Source organism: Bombus affinis, chromosome 5, assembly GCF_024516045.1.
Source record: "Bombus affinis isolate iyBomAffi1 chromosome 5, iyBomAffi1.2, whole genome shotgun sequence".
NCBI classification, from domain to species: Eukaryota; Metazoa; Arthropoda; class Insecta; order Hymenoptera; family Apidae; genus Bombus; species Bombus affinis.
In genome coordinates this window covers 9,194,636-9,214,818 of record NC_066348.1, presented here as the reverse complement: position 1 = coordinate 9,214,818, position 20,183 = coordinate 9,194,636, and the positions used below count along the sequence as shown (strand labels likewise).

Here is a 20,183-nt window from a genome sequence, read left to right as displayed (position 1 = left end):
CTACTGGGCTTTGTACAATTCCTGGCAATCAGTTTGCTTCCAGTTATAAAGCTTCGTAATCAAAAGATCACGGATCTTATAAAATGAAAGCGTATTCGATCGAAATTGTTTAATCTTGTGACATACCATGGTATGAGTTTATCACCGATTTATGGGAGATATAGCAGTTCAAAGTAAGAATGTCTTGATTGTTTGTTGCTTTCTCGTATAGTTGCTTTTTCGTTTTATTAACGCGAGTTTGAATCGATTAATTAATCAATTAATTACAATAAAATTGATCATTTTTAAGGGATCATGCTTCTGACGAACAACGTATTCGAAGATTCGTTCGTCGTTACCTCTTTTCTCTACCGTGATTTCCGTGTCATTTTCGTCGTGTCATTTTAAAATTGTATTTCCAATATTTTCTTCAAAAGATCATTCATCCTTCTATTGAATTCTGACGATGTCACATAATACGTGAAAACTATAGCTTGAAAACAATACTACTTGACTCGAGTGAATCATGATATTTTCATTTTGGCTATTGGAAGAACAAGAACTTATTGGCGATTTCACTAACTTTCCTAGAGTTAGATCGATCCTTTGAATTTATAAATTATTTTTGTTATAGATCCTCTGGGATAAGTCGTAGTAATTTGTTCGATAAAACAGTTGTAAGAATCGTAAATAGTCGATTAAAAGCTGTTAGATACATTTGTTTTTATTTATGACAATAAATCTCCTAAATGAAAGAGCGTACGTTTATAATATCAAGAACGATAACCTTCACTATCTCACTTTTGTTAATTGTATCAGATAACACATAATTTTGATGAAATGAACTTTTTAAGAGAGGGTGGAATCACGATGCTCCATGATTTATTTGGTCTATCGAGCGAGAATTTTTATTTTGACACAGAATAATTCACAATGAAACGTAATTAACAAGTACCTAAGTCTTTATGCTAAACATATAATTATGACTGAAGTGCATCTGATCAAAGGAGTGGAACAACTTTCTTTTCGAAAAATTAGACGTTCGAGTTGAAAATAGACTACAATATTTCATAAGCCTATCGACGTAGAAATGTTGATAAATTATATCGTTTGCAATTAATAACTCTTGGAATCAATGAATGATATTTTCAATCTAATCTCTATATGATTCTAAATATATATATATTAACTTCAGATAAAGAAATTTTTAATTACGTTTATATTGTATACGTAGAAAAATATGAAAATACATTTTTCTGAATATGCATGTCATATGTTTATTATTTTGTAGTGTATCCATTAGATACAAATTAGATGTGCAGTATAATATGTGCAATAAATATATTTAAGAGGAACAAATAAATCAACTTGTAGAGACATACTTTTATAATCATTTAAATGATTATTATTTCTTATTGATAAAATTTTGAATATGCTTTCCGACTCCGACAGACAATTATTCCAATAAGAGTACTTACATATGTTCATCCAAATGAAAAACCAAATTAAATTAGAAAAAATACGTAGAGAATAAACTTTAATAATAAATTTTACTTAAATAATAATTAACGAACATGACATATGCTTAATAAAAACTCAGTGCATGGAGACTGATCAATAACACGTGATTAATTCGCGAATAATCATTACTTTTCATATTTTCATATTGCGTACTTATATTTACAAATTAATCATAATTTTTGATTGCGACGCTTCCTAATTTTTGATAATTAACGCCTATGAATCGTATATTCTTAGCGTTAATTAACAATGATATTGGAAAATATCTTGTTTAACTTTTACATTACTATAACATAAGTATAGAAATTCTATTGTTTAACATTTCTCCAGAAGACAAAAAATTATTTCGCTATAGTCGTCACTAATTACAACTCGTCCAATATGTTGATTCGTTTGATTTTCAGGTATCATGTTTGTTAATAGTTGTTCAAAAGAGAAAGGTATCAAATTTTATTTCGGCTTGACTTTCTCTAAATGATTAAAACCATATAAATTTCTTCTGATCATTTTGTTTATCGGTAACCGGGTTTCCACAAACCAGTTTTCTGCATATCAGTGGAACGTGTTTGGTGACAGCACAAATCATAAACCTTATCATCTACTTTCAGGTTTGAAGATTGTGTTCACGTGATAAAACATACGACCACGTGCTAAACATGCATGGTACGTTATAATAACGGATATATTACCATTTCTTAACATATTCATACTTAGATTAAAACTAGCGTGTTTCAGTTATCTTTATGAAGACTACGTCAAACAAGAAATTCATCCTCCCTACTTCGACTATGAGATGATATTATTTGTTATTATCGTCGATTTACTTTTAAATTAAATTTCGAAATTTAATCTTGTTCAACGAGGTTAATTTCTTTTGTTTAAGTATTGTACAGATTTATATTTACCGCGAACAATTTAACGATAGCATCGTGAGTTACTGGTCGAATAATTGTTGAGATAATACATTTCTGCGCTCGTGTTGCGATTAGTACGCAAGTAAGCTATCAACAAGACTGAACATTTAAATGCAAGGAATGTGTGTAACTTAGCGCTTGATAAAGTTTACTTTTTCACATTTCACACGCAATATTTGGAACGTTGCGCTAGAAACCTGCCTGTACATATATCAATTCCAAATCCACGCTCGGCGTCAGTTGATATTTGAACTGGAAACAAAGGTAAGACGTCAATTCTTTAAAAGTGTATACGTTTCTCCATAATATTTGAAAGTAGACGTTTCGTTCAAACATCATGAAGAAATTGTGTGTTAGATTCATATTTCCTTGTGTTAAATATTAACCACGAAGAGCAAGCAATTAAAAATATCGAATGAAAGTTTGTTATTCTTTTGTTATTAATACTAGTGATCGGCTTCTTCTTAAAATCTTCTCGATGTTTTCTAGTGTTAACATATCGATAAGGATTTGATAAATATAAATTTTCTTCTTTCTTTTCGTCCATAGATTACTACTTTCGTTTAGACACGATAATAACTTTTTATGTACAGTAGCAAGCATTTTGTACTGATAACAATGGAACATAATAATGAAGCGCGTATAACAATGATACAGAGAACAAAGAGTACATGCATACAATTGAATTATTCTCGGTATACTTAATATTATTTGGGGAGATTCTTTCGTCAGATGAAAAAATAACTTTTGGTGAATGTTCGCATGATTGGAATAATTTAATACAATTCGAAGCTATTTATATTAAAATTTTCACCCTGTGCTACTGCAATTCTATTTAATACTACTTAAGAGTAATATTCAATGAATTCTCTAAACTATATTCCTTTCTTGTAAATCTTCTATTCTATTCTCTTCATTCTTAGGTAAAAGAATTCTTTAAAAAAGTCTTTATTCTTTAAAATAATTGCTATTATATTTTAATATATTTATTATTTACTCACATTATTACAAAAATAATTCGAAACAATCGTGTACTCTCAATATCCATGTTGTCTTAAAAATACGGTGGAAAAATAACTAATATTGAAACTTGCAAAATAATAATTAAATGCCACGTTTTTTTTTTCCTTCACCTAGTTTTTATATATATCATGCTTACGCTATGGTTTTGTATTTTCGCACACAATCGCCTGATTATTTATAATTACACGCGAAGAGAACCAGGAAGGCGACAGCGTGTCTTTGCCGCGAGAAAATTAATGATTTTGTTGATCGTGTATCAAATATCAGTCACACAGGTATAATGTATTCGTTTCGTATTCATTATTCTACCGGAATTTATGTAACTACGAGTCCGTATCCGCAAAATCGCAGGTTGGCTAATTTTTCGTATAAATCCTCGACTTATCATCGTACGATCTTTCATGAATATCGTTTCTAAGTAACTGCAAATTTTATGGTTTAACGATTCAGCTAATGATCGAACCGATTACGTGATTTTATAGTTTTCCAAAGCTTCGAAAGAATTACACAATTGCTTGTACGTGTAGTTGCAATTGTGCTACATCCTTACGCTCCTTAAAGTATCCAACAGTACAATTGTTAATTTGCAGAGTAAATCAAATTTACTAAAGACGAAGTCTTCGATTATACGTTGTTAACGATCATGATAGGATGATTTCGAACATATTTCGATGTGTTAAATATACCATATCGGTGAAAAGAATTTACGATGATAATTAATATTAAATTGATTAGCGAAAATATTCAACTTTAGTACATTTAACTTTAAAAACTTTAGTACATTTGTTTTTCTATAAATGTCAAATATGTTTTTCTAAGGTCTTATTTTTTTCTCTTTAAATTATTGACCTAAATGTTGAACATATGTTTATGGAAAGTAACCATCGCCGTTTTTTATATATGGACTAAAAATAGTTTATACTTTCTATCCAGAGTATACTATTTATCCAGACCAACAAGATAACATTGTATTCTTAAACATAATCATCTCCATTAAAAAAAATGACATACAACTGAATTTTAATTCTTAATATATTAACTAATAGATATTTTACCAGTCACTTACCTTTTATACGTAAGACAACTGTAAGTGATTTTTAAAGAAGAATAATATAATAGAACTTTTTCTATATAGCATCCTTCTTCTATAATAATAAAAAATGTGTAATACTGTGCGATAAACTGCACGTGTTGCGTTTAAGTTTAATCAATTAAAGCCAATTACTGCAAAATGTAATGAAATAGAAATTGATTAATTACATTAATCTAATATTCTATTTGATTATTAACACGCGATTAAGAAAGAATCAGTCTAAAAAATCCTGCTTCTATTTATATGAATTTCGTAATTATAAATGTGATATAATTTCAATTTAAAAATTTATTTACATGTACTAGTAACTCTTGATAAATGTCTATTGTAAATCTATATTGATAAGAAATTCGTGACTTCCGTATTTCATAAAAGAATCGAAATTGTAAGCGAATAGCAATTCTACTTGCAAGGATAATTATTGTCACAAAGCTATTTCTTTGATAATTGTTACGTATCTTATAATTTATTATTTACAGTCATTTTCGTGTATTTATACCATAATATACTGTGATATATTATTTGTGACGTTGCTATCAGTAAATATAGATTTAATCAACTAAAATGAATCACCTTTATAGAAATACCAATGCAATAGAAACGATAAGTTTTTCTAAGAATAAGTTATTTGCTGTGTCATTATTATCAATATATTACGAGAAAGTACACACGAACAATTGCTGAATAATTCCTATATCTTGTAAGAACCGAGTCTTAATACATCTCTTTCCTTTCTCTCTTTTCGTATGTTCGTCCACATATTAAATAACGTACAATAAATTACTTTTGTCTCTAAAAGCTTAAGAAATGAATAAAATATCAGATAAGACTATAAAATGTTGACAGTCATTGTCACTAAAATGTACAAGTTATTAGACTTTGAGACAACTGCATTTTGCATACTATTTGGTTTCGTTCCTTAATATTATGCCTGCTATATACGACTAGAATAAATCAATTATACAAATGAAATATTAAGATACACGTATTACAAGAACATTGCTTCACATATATACATACATACACATATATATATATACATACACATATTACAAGATCTTTGCTTCCACTATTTATATGGAAATGCTAAACTAGATTCATATTTTATTATTTCACTATTTTTCGATTCGTTATAGCACACTACTTATCTAATAGTGGATACAAAAAGTATTTGTACACGATTGTATTTATCTTATTATATGTATATTTTATGTATATCGTATAGATAGTATCTATATATTGATTAATTCGGCCAAAGTACATTAAACTGCGTATCGTTTAGCAATATCTTTATTTTGAAATTTTGGCACTATAAAACTGAAATGTGAAATCTCATAAAAGAAAGTACATCATTGGAAAATAAGAATATCTGCAAATACTTTTATTAGTTCCTGTGTATATAAATATAATCCCGTAGCAAATTTCTATATCGTTTGTACCATTAGACATTTACTAAAGGTAATTCGCTATCCAATGTGTAATGGACAATCAAGGAAATATCAACAAATATGTACACAGAGTGAGTTAAGAAGTATTATATAAAATAACTTATTATCTATTGATTTTATCGAAAAACGTATTAAATTAATGATATAGCATTTCAAGGAATTCATCGGATGGATATAATTTTATTTTCCAATATCTTATACTTTCTGAGATATTAAACTAACATTGAGTTTTTTAAATAGCACTTATTTTATAGCATTAGTCGTATCAGCTTTCTGAGATATTAAACTAACATCGAGTTTTTTAAATAGCACTTATTTTATAGCATTAGTCGTATCAGCTGGACACTACAGAAAAAGATTAATTTATTTATACCGAAAAACGACGAATTTAGCTACTAAATTTAATACTTAAGCTGCTTATCTACTTAGCTATTGAATATTTTAACTTTAACTTGTCAAGTTTAATGTATGAAAGACAAGGAAAGATGCAAAACGGTGCCTTTGTAACATTATCTTTGTAATAATAATAGTCATAATTCATTTAAAATGTTTACTTTAGATAATATTTCTTAATTACTTTCCTTGTATACATATATGAAAAATATGTGACTATCCAAGGAAAAAAGTGCACAAGGAAGAGGAATAATCTAATAAGAAATTTCAGGTTTTTTTGAATATTTCTCTATCCTGATGAATGGTGATTTTATTAATTCCCATGGCATAGCATCCGCTTTTTTTAGGGTCACTATTTGGAACGCGCGTCATCATTTAAAAAAACTTGATGAGGCGGTTTCTCTTATCGTCCTGTATGTAATTATATGATGAAGACCCATATGTAATGCGTTTCGCATGTAACGTGAAAATGGGGACTTCCATTTCGTATAAATACCGTGGATATTCTAATGACACCGAAATCAGCGATTGTGAAACCATTCCACGGAAAGATATGTCCGTTTGACGTATTACTGTCCTTTAAAATCATTTGCACATAGGCAACATGACCAGTATTTCACTGACTGGTCTCACAATCGATACTACAGTAATATTAATTGCTTGTCGCAGTGTACCATTACGATAGGTATTTAAATTGTGCAGACGTAAGTGAATTGTGTATCTCAGTTCATCACTATACTAGTACAAAAAAAGAGTGAGGCAATAACACCAAAATCGGCTTGAAGATAAGAGATCTATTATGTGACTATTTTTTTTTTAATTACTTTAACAAATTTTTTTCTTCAACACTTTTTTGGGTTATACATATATTGAGAATTATTATTAAATTATAAGATGTATATTATTAAAATTAAAAAATATATATATTAGAAGTTATTATCGATAAATATAAATAAAAGTTTGTGGATACAATGGTATCTAATAAATATAAATGTTACTACAATTTTTCTATGGAAATGGTAGTTTCTCCATGCAGAAAACATTACGTTAAGATTTTTCGCCATTGTTTAGATAAAAAATTCCATGAATATAAGATACCGGTTTTTGCTAAATCATTGCTTCGCATAGTTTACAGAATAGTATACGCTTGAAAATTAACATTTACGCGTAAAGATATGCAGAAGACCATTCTTCAATCTGTGCGTTAGTACTTCACTGTCTTTATGGCTATTAACTGTTTGATTTATGACACTGTTTATTTGATCAACAAATGAAACATATTGTATCCTTAAAATTCTTGCCGGTAACCGATAAATGCTGACTTACAGTATTTGGACGATTTATGAGAATTACATAGGGACAATTTAGAAAGAAAACATATAGATTCATTTATATGTTCAAACATTTGAAAATATTTATAGAATATTCTTACTGTTTATCCAACTCGAAAAATGATAAATGCTTCATTAATGAAAGAAATTTCATTCAAACAATTTTACTGCTTCCAGGTCGAACATGAACAATATGGTTTCGTTTAATTATCTCAAGAATTTCTTATCGATATACATGGTCGTGGCTTTGGCTGCCATAATTGGTATCACAACTGTCCAAGCAGAGCTCAAATTAGTGAATGTGGTAAAAACTACAGTTATTATTTATACTTAGCGCGTTCCCTAATCACGAGACATTCGTTCATTGTGCTTTTTTGCTCAGAATTTATGTCGAATTTTGAATAACTTTAAGTTAAAATAAATGCTCGAAATTGCTCGTGCTCGAAATTTTTGATAATATGTTTCGATTTTTCGTGAAATAGTTTACTCGCGATAATTCTAGATCAATCTCGAGCATTTAAAAAAAAAATCAGTTAAAAGGAAAGCTTAATCACGGTTCTTACACGTACCTTGTATAATTCCAGTTATTCCGTCATGGCGATAGGACACCTGATGCCACTAACGATGAAAAATATCCAAACGACCCTTACCTGAACAATCCTTTTTATCCAATGGGTCGGGGCCAGTTAACTAACGTAAGTATCTCGTCTCTTCTAAATTCTCATCGTTCCTTGAACAGTTTTTAGCTTGAACACTATAAGTAGTAGCATCTTTCTGGCAATTGCAATTGATCGTTAAAGATTTTAATCCTTGATACTAAAATTTAATTTGAATATTAATAACACATAGTTTAAAGGAATAAAAGTTTGATGACCTGTTCAAACGAGTAACAGTTTAATATTTCCATCTATTTTATTAACCCTCGTTTAATACTCTTGAATCGTAGATGATCCATAATAATTTGGATTTAAGTCGTTTAATTTTGTTTTACGCGACAAACATCATTGATGGCATTTATCGTGTAAGACAAATCTTACAAAAAAAAAAGGTGAATACGAAGCAGTTTTAATGCATTACATGATGATATTATATAGACATGAAACACTTGAGGGATTTTTGATAAAAAGAAAGTTGATTTTATGTGAAATTTAGAATGGCAAAATGAGAGAATATGTACTGGGACAATTCTTGAGACAGAGGTACGATCAGTTCCTCGGAGATGTTTATAGAAGCGAAGCTGTCTCAGCTATCAGTTCGGATTATGACAGAACGAAAATGTCTTTGCAACTCGTTCTCGCTGGTCTCTTCCCGCCAAGTAATTTGCAACGATGGAATCAAGATCTAAATTGGCAACCTATCCCCGCGAAATATTTACGACGCTACGAGGATAATCTCTTTCTGCCAGAGGATTGTCTTTTGTAAGTCACAATCTGACATTATATAATAACAACATCGTATTACAATTCGATATCTAAAAGGTTTTCTGAAAGAAAAAAGGATAACAAGAACCATAATTTAATAAATAAATCGTATTACAATTCGATATCTAAAAGGTTTTCTGAAAGAAAAAAGGATAACAAGAACCATAATTTAATAAATAAATTAAATTTCAGTTGTAATAGAAATTAACGATTGTTTGATATACAAATCATACTTACAATTAGTAGATAGGATCAGATAATTATATATAAGCCCGTTTTTTATACAATAAAAATTGCTATTATCCAAATAAGTACCAAAACTATCGTAGAATTTATGGAAATATTATGCGATTCTGCGTATGTTATTCTTACAAAGAAACGTAGTAAGCGTGGTATGTAAAATTTATTTAATTTTTCTCTTTCTATAATTTTAATTTATTGATTACAGGTTTACGATCGAATACAATAGAGTATTGCAGTCACCGGCGGGAAAACAGGAAATTGGAAAATATAGCAAACTTATGACACAATTAACAGAGTGGACTGGTAAAAACATATCTACACCATGGGATATGTATTACATATATCATACACTGATGGCCGAGAGTTCTCTCGGTCTTACTTTACCAGAATGGTCACACGCAATATTTCCAAATGGAGAGTTATTGAATGCAACGATATTTTCCTATAACATCGCTAATTCGACTCCTCTGTTGAAAAGATTGTACGGAGGTAATATAATTTGTATTTGCACATTCATCGAGCTTAAACTTGCTAATTATCTTCTGCTATAAGTCTTGTAGTAGTGTATTTTAAACGTAACCGCTGTCAAACTATAATTCTGTCCATTGCTATTCTACATTTTTGTTCAACTTCAGTGCATTTTATTGTTGTTTATATCATCAATTATTATTACATATATAAACTTCACATTTTTATGAGCTATCGAAATGCACCTTTTTGTACCACTTCATGTCGAATATATTCTAATTGTATTATTTCGTCAAATTATAAAATTTTTAGTTATTAATAAATCGTTTGCACGCTGATTTATCTAGCTTGCACTTTTCAATTGCCATCGCTGTTTTGTATCGTGTTTCTTCGATTTTATAATTTAAATTGCCACTTCAATTTCAGGTCCGTTTCTCCGGATCGTTACAAGGCATATGTTAAATCATGTAACCGGTGCACAAAATCGAGAACGAAAAATTAATTTATTTAGTGGACACGAAAGTAACGTTGCCGCCGTTTTGCACGCTCTTGGAGTTTTTTATCCACACGTTCCCGAATATTCCAGTTCTGTTATACTGGAACTTCATCAAAACGACAACGCTTACTACGTAAAGGTACGTAATGAGACGTGCATAAGCCACATCCACATTTTTATATGAAAGTAATATTTCCAAAGACAGCGTATCATCAAATTAATGCCGGTGGCGATATCAATTTATGATATTCTTATAAACATTGACTTTTGACGATGATAGCAAACGAATATCTTATTTATTAACGACCAGAGTTTAAAGTCAACGATCAGAAAATGTATTAGTAGCTGATCTCATTAATATTCTCATTTCCTTTGCCTCCTCTGATATATGTACATGTGCATACAATATTGCAAACATATTTAATGTTAACATTAATTCTTCGATACTTTTATAGTTGTGATAACGTGAATTATTGCTTATTAAAAGTCTGAGATCCCTATGTTGTTTTTATATTCATATTTCGTATAATCAACTTTTAACGCTAGTCGCTAATTAATAAATTTTTCAACGCTAGATATTCATTTGATTGTTGTACGAAGAGTGTTTGAAGAATTTAGATACGGAATATCTTCGATAATGTATAGTACAGTGCATATAGTGAATATGATATATCTAGAAATTAGTGTAAATTTAACAGTTACACTAAAAGATTAATATTTTAGAAAATTTTTAAAATTGAAAATATTAATTCACTTAATATTTTTCAACCTTTAACTCTAATTATAGCTAGAAAGTATATATTTACGTAAATAGTCGTGAAGAATTACAATTAATAAACGCCTTGTTAATAGACGTGGAATTAGTTCTGCCAGTCACAGAAATTGCTCCGACATTTTGAGCTATTTCTTACTCATCATATCTCGATTAGCTATGAATCATCAAAAATAAGAATACAATTTTTATAGCTTTTAGTTCGCAATTATTTTATTATCCTTGTTAAATTGCCGAGGTCTATCTCCGAATAGAACTTATACCAAATATGATTAAATGAATTTGATTTATACAGATAATATGAGACATCAGATCTCATTAATATGACAGTATGACACATCAAAGGAAATAATTATCGAATGAATTATTCTATTCTACAATATGGAGCCTCTGATTCATTTAAGTAGCGAAAGAACCGAGACAATTCTCAGAAAATTACTCCCCTCGTTAATAGATACTTTTCTTTAATAAAACATATGCAGTATATACAATTTGCTGCGAGAGCGTGATGCAATGTTGCAACGAGTCAATACTATACTGGCATAGTAATATTGTATGTACTTATAATTGTATCATATTCCAAAAAAGGTTCGTTATACAAAAGTTTTATATATTATTATCGTGGAAGATAATAATTTTCTTAATGATTAAACAGCTTTAAATTAATGTTCTACTACTTTGAGAAATCTTTATTCAAGATATTTAATATTATTTTCCGTGAAATAATTTTTACATTCTATCTTAGTTTGCTAAATAATATTCTTTATCTTCAGCCTTGCGACTAAGAAATTAGCTTTGTCTATAGAATCCTAACTAGTATACGTACACTACATTTATCAATACTATCCTTTCACTTCTCCCATTCGCTCAACTTCTCTCATTTACATCTTTTTTATTCCCTATTTCCTTACTATATCTTTATTTAGTAACCTATCTTATTGACATTATTTAAGACAGTAGAACTCTATTTATCCGAATGAAATTTTAGTTAATGTCCCATTAATTCCTTAAGGATATATTAAATTTTAGAAAAGTGTGCAAAAAATAATCGCCTATTTTTATTTTATTATTTTATTATATAACTGTTAACAAATTTATATTGAGCAGAATTTTTCAAAGAAGCCTTCTATCTTCATCAATATAGTAAAACGACCTAATCAATAAAATAAATTATGGAAAGTGTACAACTTTCTTCCAAAGATAATCCTCAACTAATCGAACAAAAAATATTCTTTAGATATTCGTACGAGTTATCCCACTACTGCGCTGTAAACAGATGAGAATATGGTCAGCAGAATGGCACAGAGGCAAGAGGAATATTGCCCTATTTTGTTTCTCTTTGCCTCGCATTGTTGAGAATCGAAAAATTTTTGGCTAAATGCTACCTGCTTGTCTATGCGATTATGTTACACATATAGTAATCAAATCCCCTTTCTCAGCCGAGCCATCTTCTCATTACTGCATAGTCCCCTCCGCATCAATCTAATACAGAAAAGATGATCTTATATCTGTCGAAAGTAATGTTACGGAGGTAGATTTTAAGGGATTAACTGAACTTCTAGTTGATTGATATTTATCTGAACGTGAGTTGTTACATGAACTGAAAATAATAATATTTGACGATCTTCTATTATATGAACCCCAATTACATAATTGCATAAACTGTTTGTCTCCTGATAAATTCAAATAAATAGAGTTCTACTATATATACTATTGCTTCCTCTCCTACTCTTCTATACTCTTATCTTCTATATTGGTTTACTTAAAACTACTTGTTTATGTATCTTCAATTATTCGTTATTACCGTAGGTACTTAACTACTTGGGCATTCCATCCGAAGCAAAAGAACTTCAACTACCTGGATGTGAGATACTTTGTCCTTTGGACAAGTATTTACAGTTGATAGAAGGAGTGATGCCATCAAACGACGAACTGATTTGCGACAAAGGTCTGTCACATGCATTTGTAGACAGAAAGTCAATCGAGGAATTAAGTTTATTGAAATACAATCTGATAAGAACTGCAGGAATCATTGAAAGTAAATAATACGTGTATGAAAATGTAATTGTTAAAGATGAATTACATTCCTTTGAAACCAAAGAAAACTTCATGTTAAAAATGAAGTGTTACATAATAAATGCGTAATATACGATAGAAATGAATTTAGAATAGCTTTTAATTTATAAATTAGCGATATTAATTACATATCATTGATCTTATGCGAAAAGATTAAACATGAGGAATGTAATTCATATTTCTAATTATATTAGCTCTTCCTATAAGTAATATCGTCCTTTCACTTATTTGATACTACTAAAAAGGTACGTTATTTGACGAATTTGTTTCAAATAAAGAACAGTATTATCGTTCAAATTCGAAGTTTCTGTCCCTTTTTTAGTATCTTTGGTTCTCTCGTATTTGTAGAATATTTAATAATATGCCATATCAAACTGAAAATTAACGTTAATGGTTCATCAAAAGCATCGTTTCAAAGTTGTAATTAGCGTTATTAATATCTTCTGACATTTAAAATATATGCATATTGTACATATAAATATTTGCGACTGTGTTTGTTGCATTTTCCCATTCAGAGTCTGGACGAGTTAAATGGCAGAAAATATTATGTATATCGAAAGCATATTATAGAATTTCTGTACGTATGTATTTTATAAATAACGACGTTACTTCTGGGATGACATAGTTTATAAAATTTTATGTGTGTAAAAATATACATGAAAGAGCACCGATATTTTTGCAATTTAATTATTTATATTTTACTATAAAGAAATTAGAAATTATTGGCCACAAAGGTATTCAAATATATTTAAATATACAATGATATTTATGCACATTATATTATTATTTTGTATTTAATTCATTAAAGTATTTAACGCGCGATTAATTTAATAGATTATTTATTTTGTAACCAAAGCACGACTTAATATACATATTCACAGTGAAAATGCATTGTTTCATTCTGAATACATATTTATTCAATGTATTACGTATTAATTCACCTAACATCAATTAAACACATTTAAAATCTACAAGACTAGTTTCATTTCATTTATATGCCTTTATATTCGCAACTTGCAATATCGATTTTATTTAAAAATGTAAAATTTCAAATATATAGAATGGTGCTCAAATTGTAATATATTATTTATATACTCGCAATATCGGATGTATCCATAAAAATTGGTAATTGAAGAAAGAAAGATCGATCGTCAAAAGGAGATACTAAAATAATGTACTTATACAGAGCATCTCGTTTAAATCGAATATGTAAATTATTTTAGCAGCTGTTAAACCTAAGAAAAAATGAATAAGAAGAATAAGAATGAATAGTTTCAAAATACGTATCTGATGATAATAAAAAAGCTCCCTAAAAATCGTCTTAAACTTCATTCCAAGATCATCTTTTTGCATATTTATTAATATCTATTTTTTCACAATGCGATATCTTAGTTTATAACAAGACGAGTTTCACTATGGCATTATTACCATGAAATAACAACGAAGAAGAAAACTGAATTTAAAGCGGAGTACCTGCTGTAAAAATTATAAATCAACTTATTTTATTTTCATTTCTTATGGAATTTCCATCGTAAATATATTATAATAACAATATGATATAGGTATTTAACTCTCGAGGAATCTTATAGCTATCGTAGAGTCCATTCTCAAAAATATTTTATCCGCAAAATTGTAGGCTTAATCTAAATTAATGCCACATATGCAGACGGACTAATTAATCAATTATATGTGACGCATTAACGTATAGATAAAAGTTGTTATTTTTAAGAACTGTAATTATTCGGAAAGAAAGATAAGTGATTAAAAAAACTAAAAACGAAAAATATTAAGAATAAGAGTATTAAAAATAAGAAAACTATAGTATTTCTAGCGTTAAATGCAATAGTAATAACCGCACGGTAGAAGCTACATTATAGAATACGGATGAAAATTTTGTTGATGAATTAAACTAAATATGAACAATTTAAGAATCGGTATAAGATTGAAAAATCCTTTTTACTTTTATAGCTCACAATATTCTTTTTCTTTCTTTCCCTATTCGTATGTTGCTACGTTTCTCCTTTAATATATTGTCAGCTCGATAAGAAGGAAACCAGAGGTTGAAGTATCTGTGCGATTATATAGTTCTATTTGTGAGAACTAATAGCGTTAAGACATATGTTATTGATTTAAGAAATCTTACATAACATAATTTCTTTGTCTAGTAGTGACACACGCGAAAAAGATCTATGCGTCACTGTGAATTTATAACAGAATTTCTACATATGAATTCTCGCGGTTCCCGGTACTAATAATTTAAAACAATTTCCATCTCATCTTCATTCATGCCAGTTTCAGTCTGCATTGACATTCGCACGTACCGTGTTTTATCTGAAACTATTGTAATCCGTTAGCTTATTTTTAAAGCCTTGACTCTGAGATTATTGTAAGAGTTTGTGATCCACTAAAGGTATTATATAAAAAGTACAGCTCAGAAAATTATTATCTGTTGTGTATGTAAACTTAGTTATTTCTGTTTCTATTTCTTCAACGCGTCAACATAATACACAAGTGAGTAAAAAATTCAAACGAAAACTCTCATTGCACTTTTAATACGATTAGTAAATAATAGATTTCTCCGTATTTGCACAACTTTTCTTTATGCTTGCTGTGAAATATATATAAAAAATTACATACGGAGAATGTAGCACAATGAAATTACTGGAAAAAAAAACGTTCGTTCATAAGTATGAATAAAGTTAATCTCTCTGAAATAAATGAATGATAGTATATTCTCATATTATTTCTGTGATTATTCATATAAAAGGAAATTATCGCTACCATTAGAAAAAGGATGGAAGATAGTTTTATTGTAATTCTTTTAAAAACTTATTCTTCCTTAAATATATTATCAATAGCTTTTCGAAATGTTTCAAATAGTTTCTTCATTTGAATGTTGACGTTAGCAAGTCACAAACAAATGACATTGTCTACAGATAACAATACTTTTTTTTTATTGTTTATGAATATCTAATGAATATGGCATACATATATATATCGCGTTTGGCTTATAAACTGCTGTAAAATTTCAATGCTTGTTTCTGCGATATCGATTCGTAGAAATTTTTCAAATATTATATTATCAACTATTTTACAAGATTAGGTAAGTTAACTTTTTGTTTATGTCTACGGAAACTACAAAATTTATAAAACCTACGTAGTCTTTCTGAGGTGATAAAATAAACGAGTGATAAAACTTTTGACAATTGTACAATAATAAATTCAAAGTTTTAAGAACTAGTGACCTATAACGTATCCGTACTTTCTAAATGTTTTAGTACCACATAACTCGGACGTCATCGAAATTTAAATAATCAGAACGATGTTGCAGAACCAGATTATATCCGTTTGGTCAATTGACACGTGCTATGCATAAAACATAAATTGGAAGAAGTATATAAATCAAGTAGACAGAAATAAGGGGGAAGTATTTCCTAAAAAGCAATCAAGTGTTACGTAAACATAAGTTGACAAAGTGGACAAGACTAAGGCGAAAATACTTCCTAAAAATCAATAGAGTGTTACAGTGTACAATACTCTTCCAGGTATATTTGTTAGTTTCTTTAAATTTTTTAATCGAACTTTCTGGCAAATTATCTTGTGGTAAATAATACGGTAAATAAAATATTCATAATCGTTATGATCGTGGAAATATTTTATTCTATAGCCATAAGAAAAAGAACAATAGAATATGAATTAACCGATAATGTTGATTTTATCGATAGACTATCTTCAATGATAATTCGTGTGACACACCAATGAAATTTCGTAGTGTAAATGAACGAGTTTACTAAAATAGAATTACAATCAACGAGATTCGGTAAGGTTACAATATGGTCTGTTATGTGAATACTATAAAAATATCAGGTTTTATCAATTTGTAAAAAAAGTTTCAAAGCATGTAAATGTCTAGTGAAAATAGCGCTTAAAAAGTTTAATCATCTATGTTATTGCTACTAAATACCATTGAAATACTGTAACTTTACAGTTAAGTTTATAACGGGTCCTACAACCTGCCTCACTGAAATAAAACATAATAAAACTCATGCAATAAATTAAGGCAACCTCATGATAATAAATATGTATAATGACGTTACCTTAAATTAAAAAAATTTGTTCATCGAAGTATTGAGCATTTTTCAATTAGTTCCAGAAACATGGATATTAAATGGTTCTCAAAGATCATCATTTGCGTCCTTTATTGTCAAGGATCTTGGGCCGAGCTGAAGCTCATACAAACGATATTTAGACATGGAAACAGAATGCCATCGAATATCGAGTACTATCCGAACGATCCTTACGTTAACTACACTTACGAACCAGCAGGACGAGGAGGTTTAACAAACGTATGTTACTTCTTGTATAACTATCATCATAAAAACTGTGAAATATTTATGAATTTACACGTGTTAAAATTCCAATTCCTTCAAATTTTGCACATCCATTAGAAGATAAATTAAATATATAATATATAAATGGTGCTTGATGATACAAAATGATTAATGTCAATAATAAATCAATTCATTTTAATAGTAAATGATTTCGATGATACAAAAATATTAATTTATATATTAGGTTGGTAAACTGTCCTTGTACAAACTTGGCCAATATTTTCGTGAAAGATACGACCAGTTTTTAGGGCGAATTTACACTTCAAAAGATATTTGGTTTCGTGCCGATGAGGTAGAGAGAGTCGTAATGAGTGGACAACTAGTAGCAGCTGGATTATATCCTCCGTGTGAAGAACAAAGGTCCTAAATAAAATTTTAGCTGTTTGATAAACAATTAACTTCTAATACAATTATACGGTAATTTGATCTAAAAAAATAAGCTTTATAGGTGGGATTCTAATTTAAATTGGCAACCGATACCTGTATGGACACCGCTGAATTCGAACGATTGCCTGTATAATGGGCAATTTTTAACAAATTTCTATACATGGAGAAATAACGTGGAGAAAACAGATGAGACCACAATGCAATTTCAAAAACAGAATAAAGATGTTTATAGGTATTTGTCTGAACATACAGGTGGTAATATCACACAATCTAGAACGTTCAACTTACGTCAATTCTTGTACGCACAGGTAAATAATACCTTTTCATAGCAAATATTACGAGCTAGATGTTTAAAGTAAATATACAATCGGAGATAAAAATAAGTAACAGGTAGTGAAAATAGGTATCAGTAAGGTTTACTCGAATTAGTACTAATATTATACAACACAAATTTTATTTATTATTGGACTGCGCTATTTATTGTTATTTTTATGAATAATACTAAACAAAAATAGTACCTCAGTAAATATTTGTTTTTTACCACTAAATATTATAACAAATGTTGTACTTTGAATATTTGATATACCTTTACAGATTATACGTATCCTATGCATTTTAATATCTTTACATTTTCCATAAATGCACAAAAATCTGCAGTTTACTTATTCTTATAGCATACATGTATAGAGTATCTAGGAAATAATAGAAATTAATACATATTTACATTTTTATGTAAACAATTCGTACTTAATGAAACTTTATTAGTATCCATTTCTACTACCTGCCCACTTATTTTTATTTTCGACTGCATATTTATTTTTATAATATCAATATGCTAAACATTTTCAATCATATATAATACATATCTAAAGATTAATAAATAATTATACAAATAAAGTGAGTGTGGTTGTCAAAGGTAATAAATATATTTTTGAATACTTAAAATACTCATTTAGAAAGATATTGGCTTAAAATTACCCGAATGGACAAAATCTGTTTTTCCACATGGAAAGCTAGATGAGTTAGCCGTAAACGATATTTACATTCGGACTCGTACTCCACAAATGAAGCAATTATTAGCTGGTAAATATTAAATCTTATAACTTTTAATTTTTTATTCTTCTTATGTTCGCGTCAGAATAAAAATTATTTTGCCCATATATCTATATTTAATATCTACTATAATATTAATTTGTCTTATACAATTAAAATAAATTCTACTTGACAGGAATGTGGATTCGCGAATGGTTAAATCATATTGATGATCATTTATATAAGAATGATACACGAAAAGCATTTATGTATGCGGCACATGATCTAAATATTGCTTACATACTTGCAGCACTAGACAATTTTGATAACGAAATTCCTTACTATGGTAGTACTCTGATATTTGAATTACATGAAGAGGATAACGAATATTATATTCAGGTAACAATATGATTACGCATGTATATATGCAAATTGTTGTTAAAAAATCATCTTTCTATAAAATATGTCTCTACGGAGTATTAATTTTGAAATCGGGAGATAAAGATACAATTTAATATAAAAATGTATATTACGGAAAATTTCAACATTTAATTTTTGAAACTTTCACGATTACTAATATTGTTTGTAATTTTTCTACATACACGATTATAATCTTTATTCACAGATGCTTTATAGAAACAAGGAAAATATTAAATTACTCAAATTCCCTGATTGTGATGACAAAATGTGTCCATTGGATAAGTTCAAAAAATTTGTAATGCCTATAATACCGACAAATCTGGAAGAAATATGTGGACAGGAATAAAAAAGTAAAGTATTAATATAAATATGAATAGTAATAAACCAATGCTAAATGGATTGATAAAATGATTTCTATAATATTCTACTATTTACTCATATAAATTCAATAATAAATGTGTAATATTAAAACAGTGTTTATTAAAAACATGTCATATGTACTACAATTGCTTATTAAAATTCGAAACTTAGACTATCTATAAATCTTGTTGCTCAAATGTATCTCCTTCGATTACAAAATAATAAGATAAAACTGTAGAAAGACTGTCTAAACTTCGGTTTCGATGATTTTTGGATATATTGTAAATCTCAACATTTGATCAACCTTTTCTTATACATATAAAAGCTATACTCGCTTAGTTCCGAAATATTCGCGAAAAACTGCCGATAACAATGAATTCTTCCTATAATTGTACTTATATGTCTGTAACAGCAT

At 28.8% G+C, this 20,183-nt stretch overlaps 2 protein-coding genes across 7 annotated transcripts; both read left to right on the top strand.

Annotated features, from left to right (window-relative positions):
* The first annotated feature begins 46 nt into the window (after positions 1 to 46).
* On the top strand, positions 47 to 16,675 carry LOC126916936 (venom acid phosphatase Acph-1-like). Of its 6 annotated transcripts, XM_050723261.1 has the most exons (10): positions 108 to 173; positions 2,109 to 2,163; positions 2,236 to 2,678; positions 7,880 to 8,006; positions 8,287 to 8,397; positions 8,855 to 9,120; positions 9,572 to 9,855; positions 10,261 to 10,469; positions 12,912 to 15,689; positions 16,457 to 16,675. In XM_050723261.1, exons 4-9 carry the CDS (start codon positions 7,887 to 7,889, stop codon positions 13,146 to 13,148), a joined length of 1,227 nt encoding a protein of 408 aa, XP_050579218.1. In that variant the 5' UTR covers positions 108 to 173; positions 2,109 to 2,163; positions 2,236 to 2,678; positions 7,880 to 7,886; the 3' UTR covers positions 13,149 to 15,689; positions 16,457 to 16,675. The 6 variants fall into 6 exon arrangements, with proteins under 6 accessions (XP_050579215.1, XP_050579214.1, XP_050579219.1 ...); XM_050723262.1 differs by lacking the exon at positions 2,236 to 2,678 and having other exon boundaries at positions 73 to 173; XM_050723258.1 differs by lacking the exons at positions 2,109 to 2,163; positions 2,236 to 2,678 and having other exon boundaries at positions 47 to 173; positions 16,510 to 16,675.
* Positions 16,261 to 19,943, top strand: LOC126916939 (venom acid phosphatase Acph-1-like). The gene is made up of 7 exons (XM_050723267.1): positions 16,261 to 16,281; positions 17,326 to 17,524; positions 17,754 to 17,929; positions 18,018 to 18,264; positions 18,913 to 19,039; positions 19,185 to 19,387; positions 19,614 to 19,943. The coding sequence occupies exons 2-7, from the start codon at positions 17,336 to 17,338 to the stop codon at positions 19,752 to 19,754; spliced, it is 1,083 nt and encodes a 360-aa protein (XP_050579224.1). The 5' UTR covers positions 16,261 to 16,281; positions 17,326 to 17,335; the 3' UTR covers positions 19,755 to 19,943.
* Positions 19,944 to 20,183: the final 240 nt, after the last annotated feature.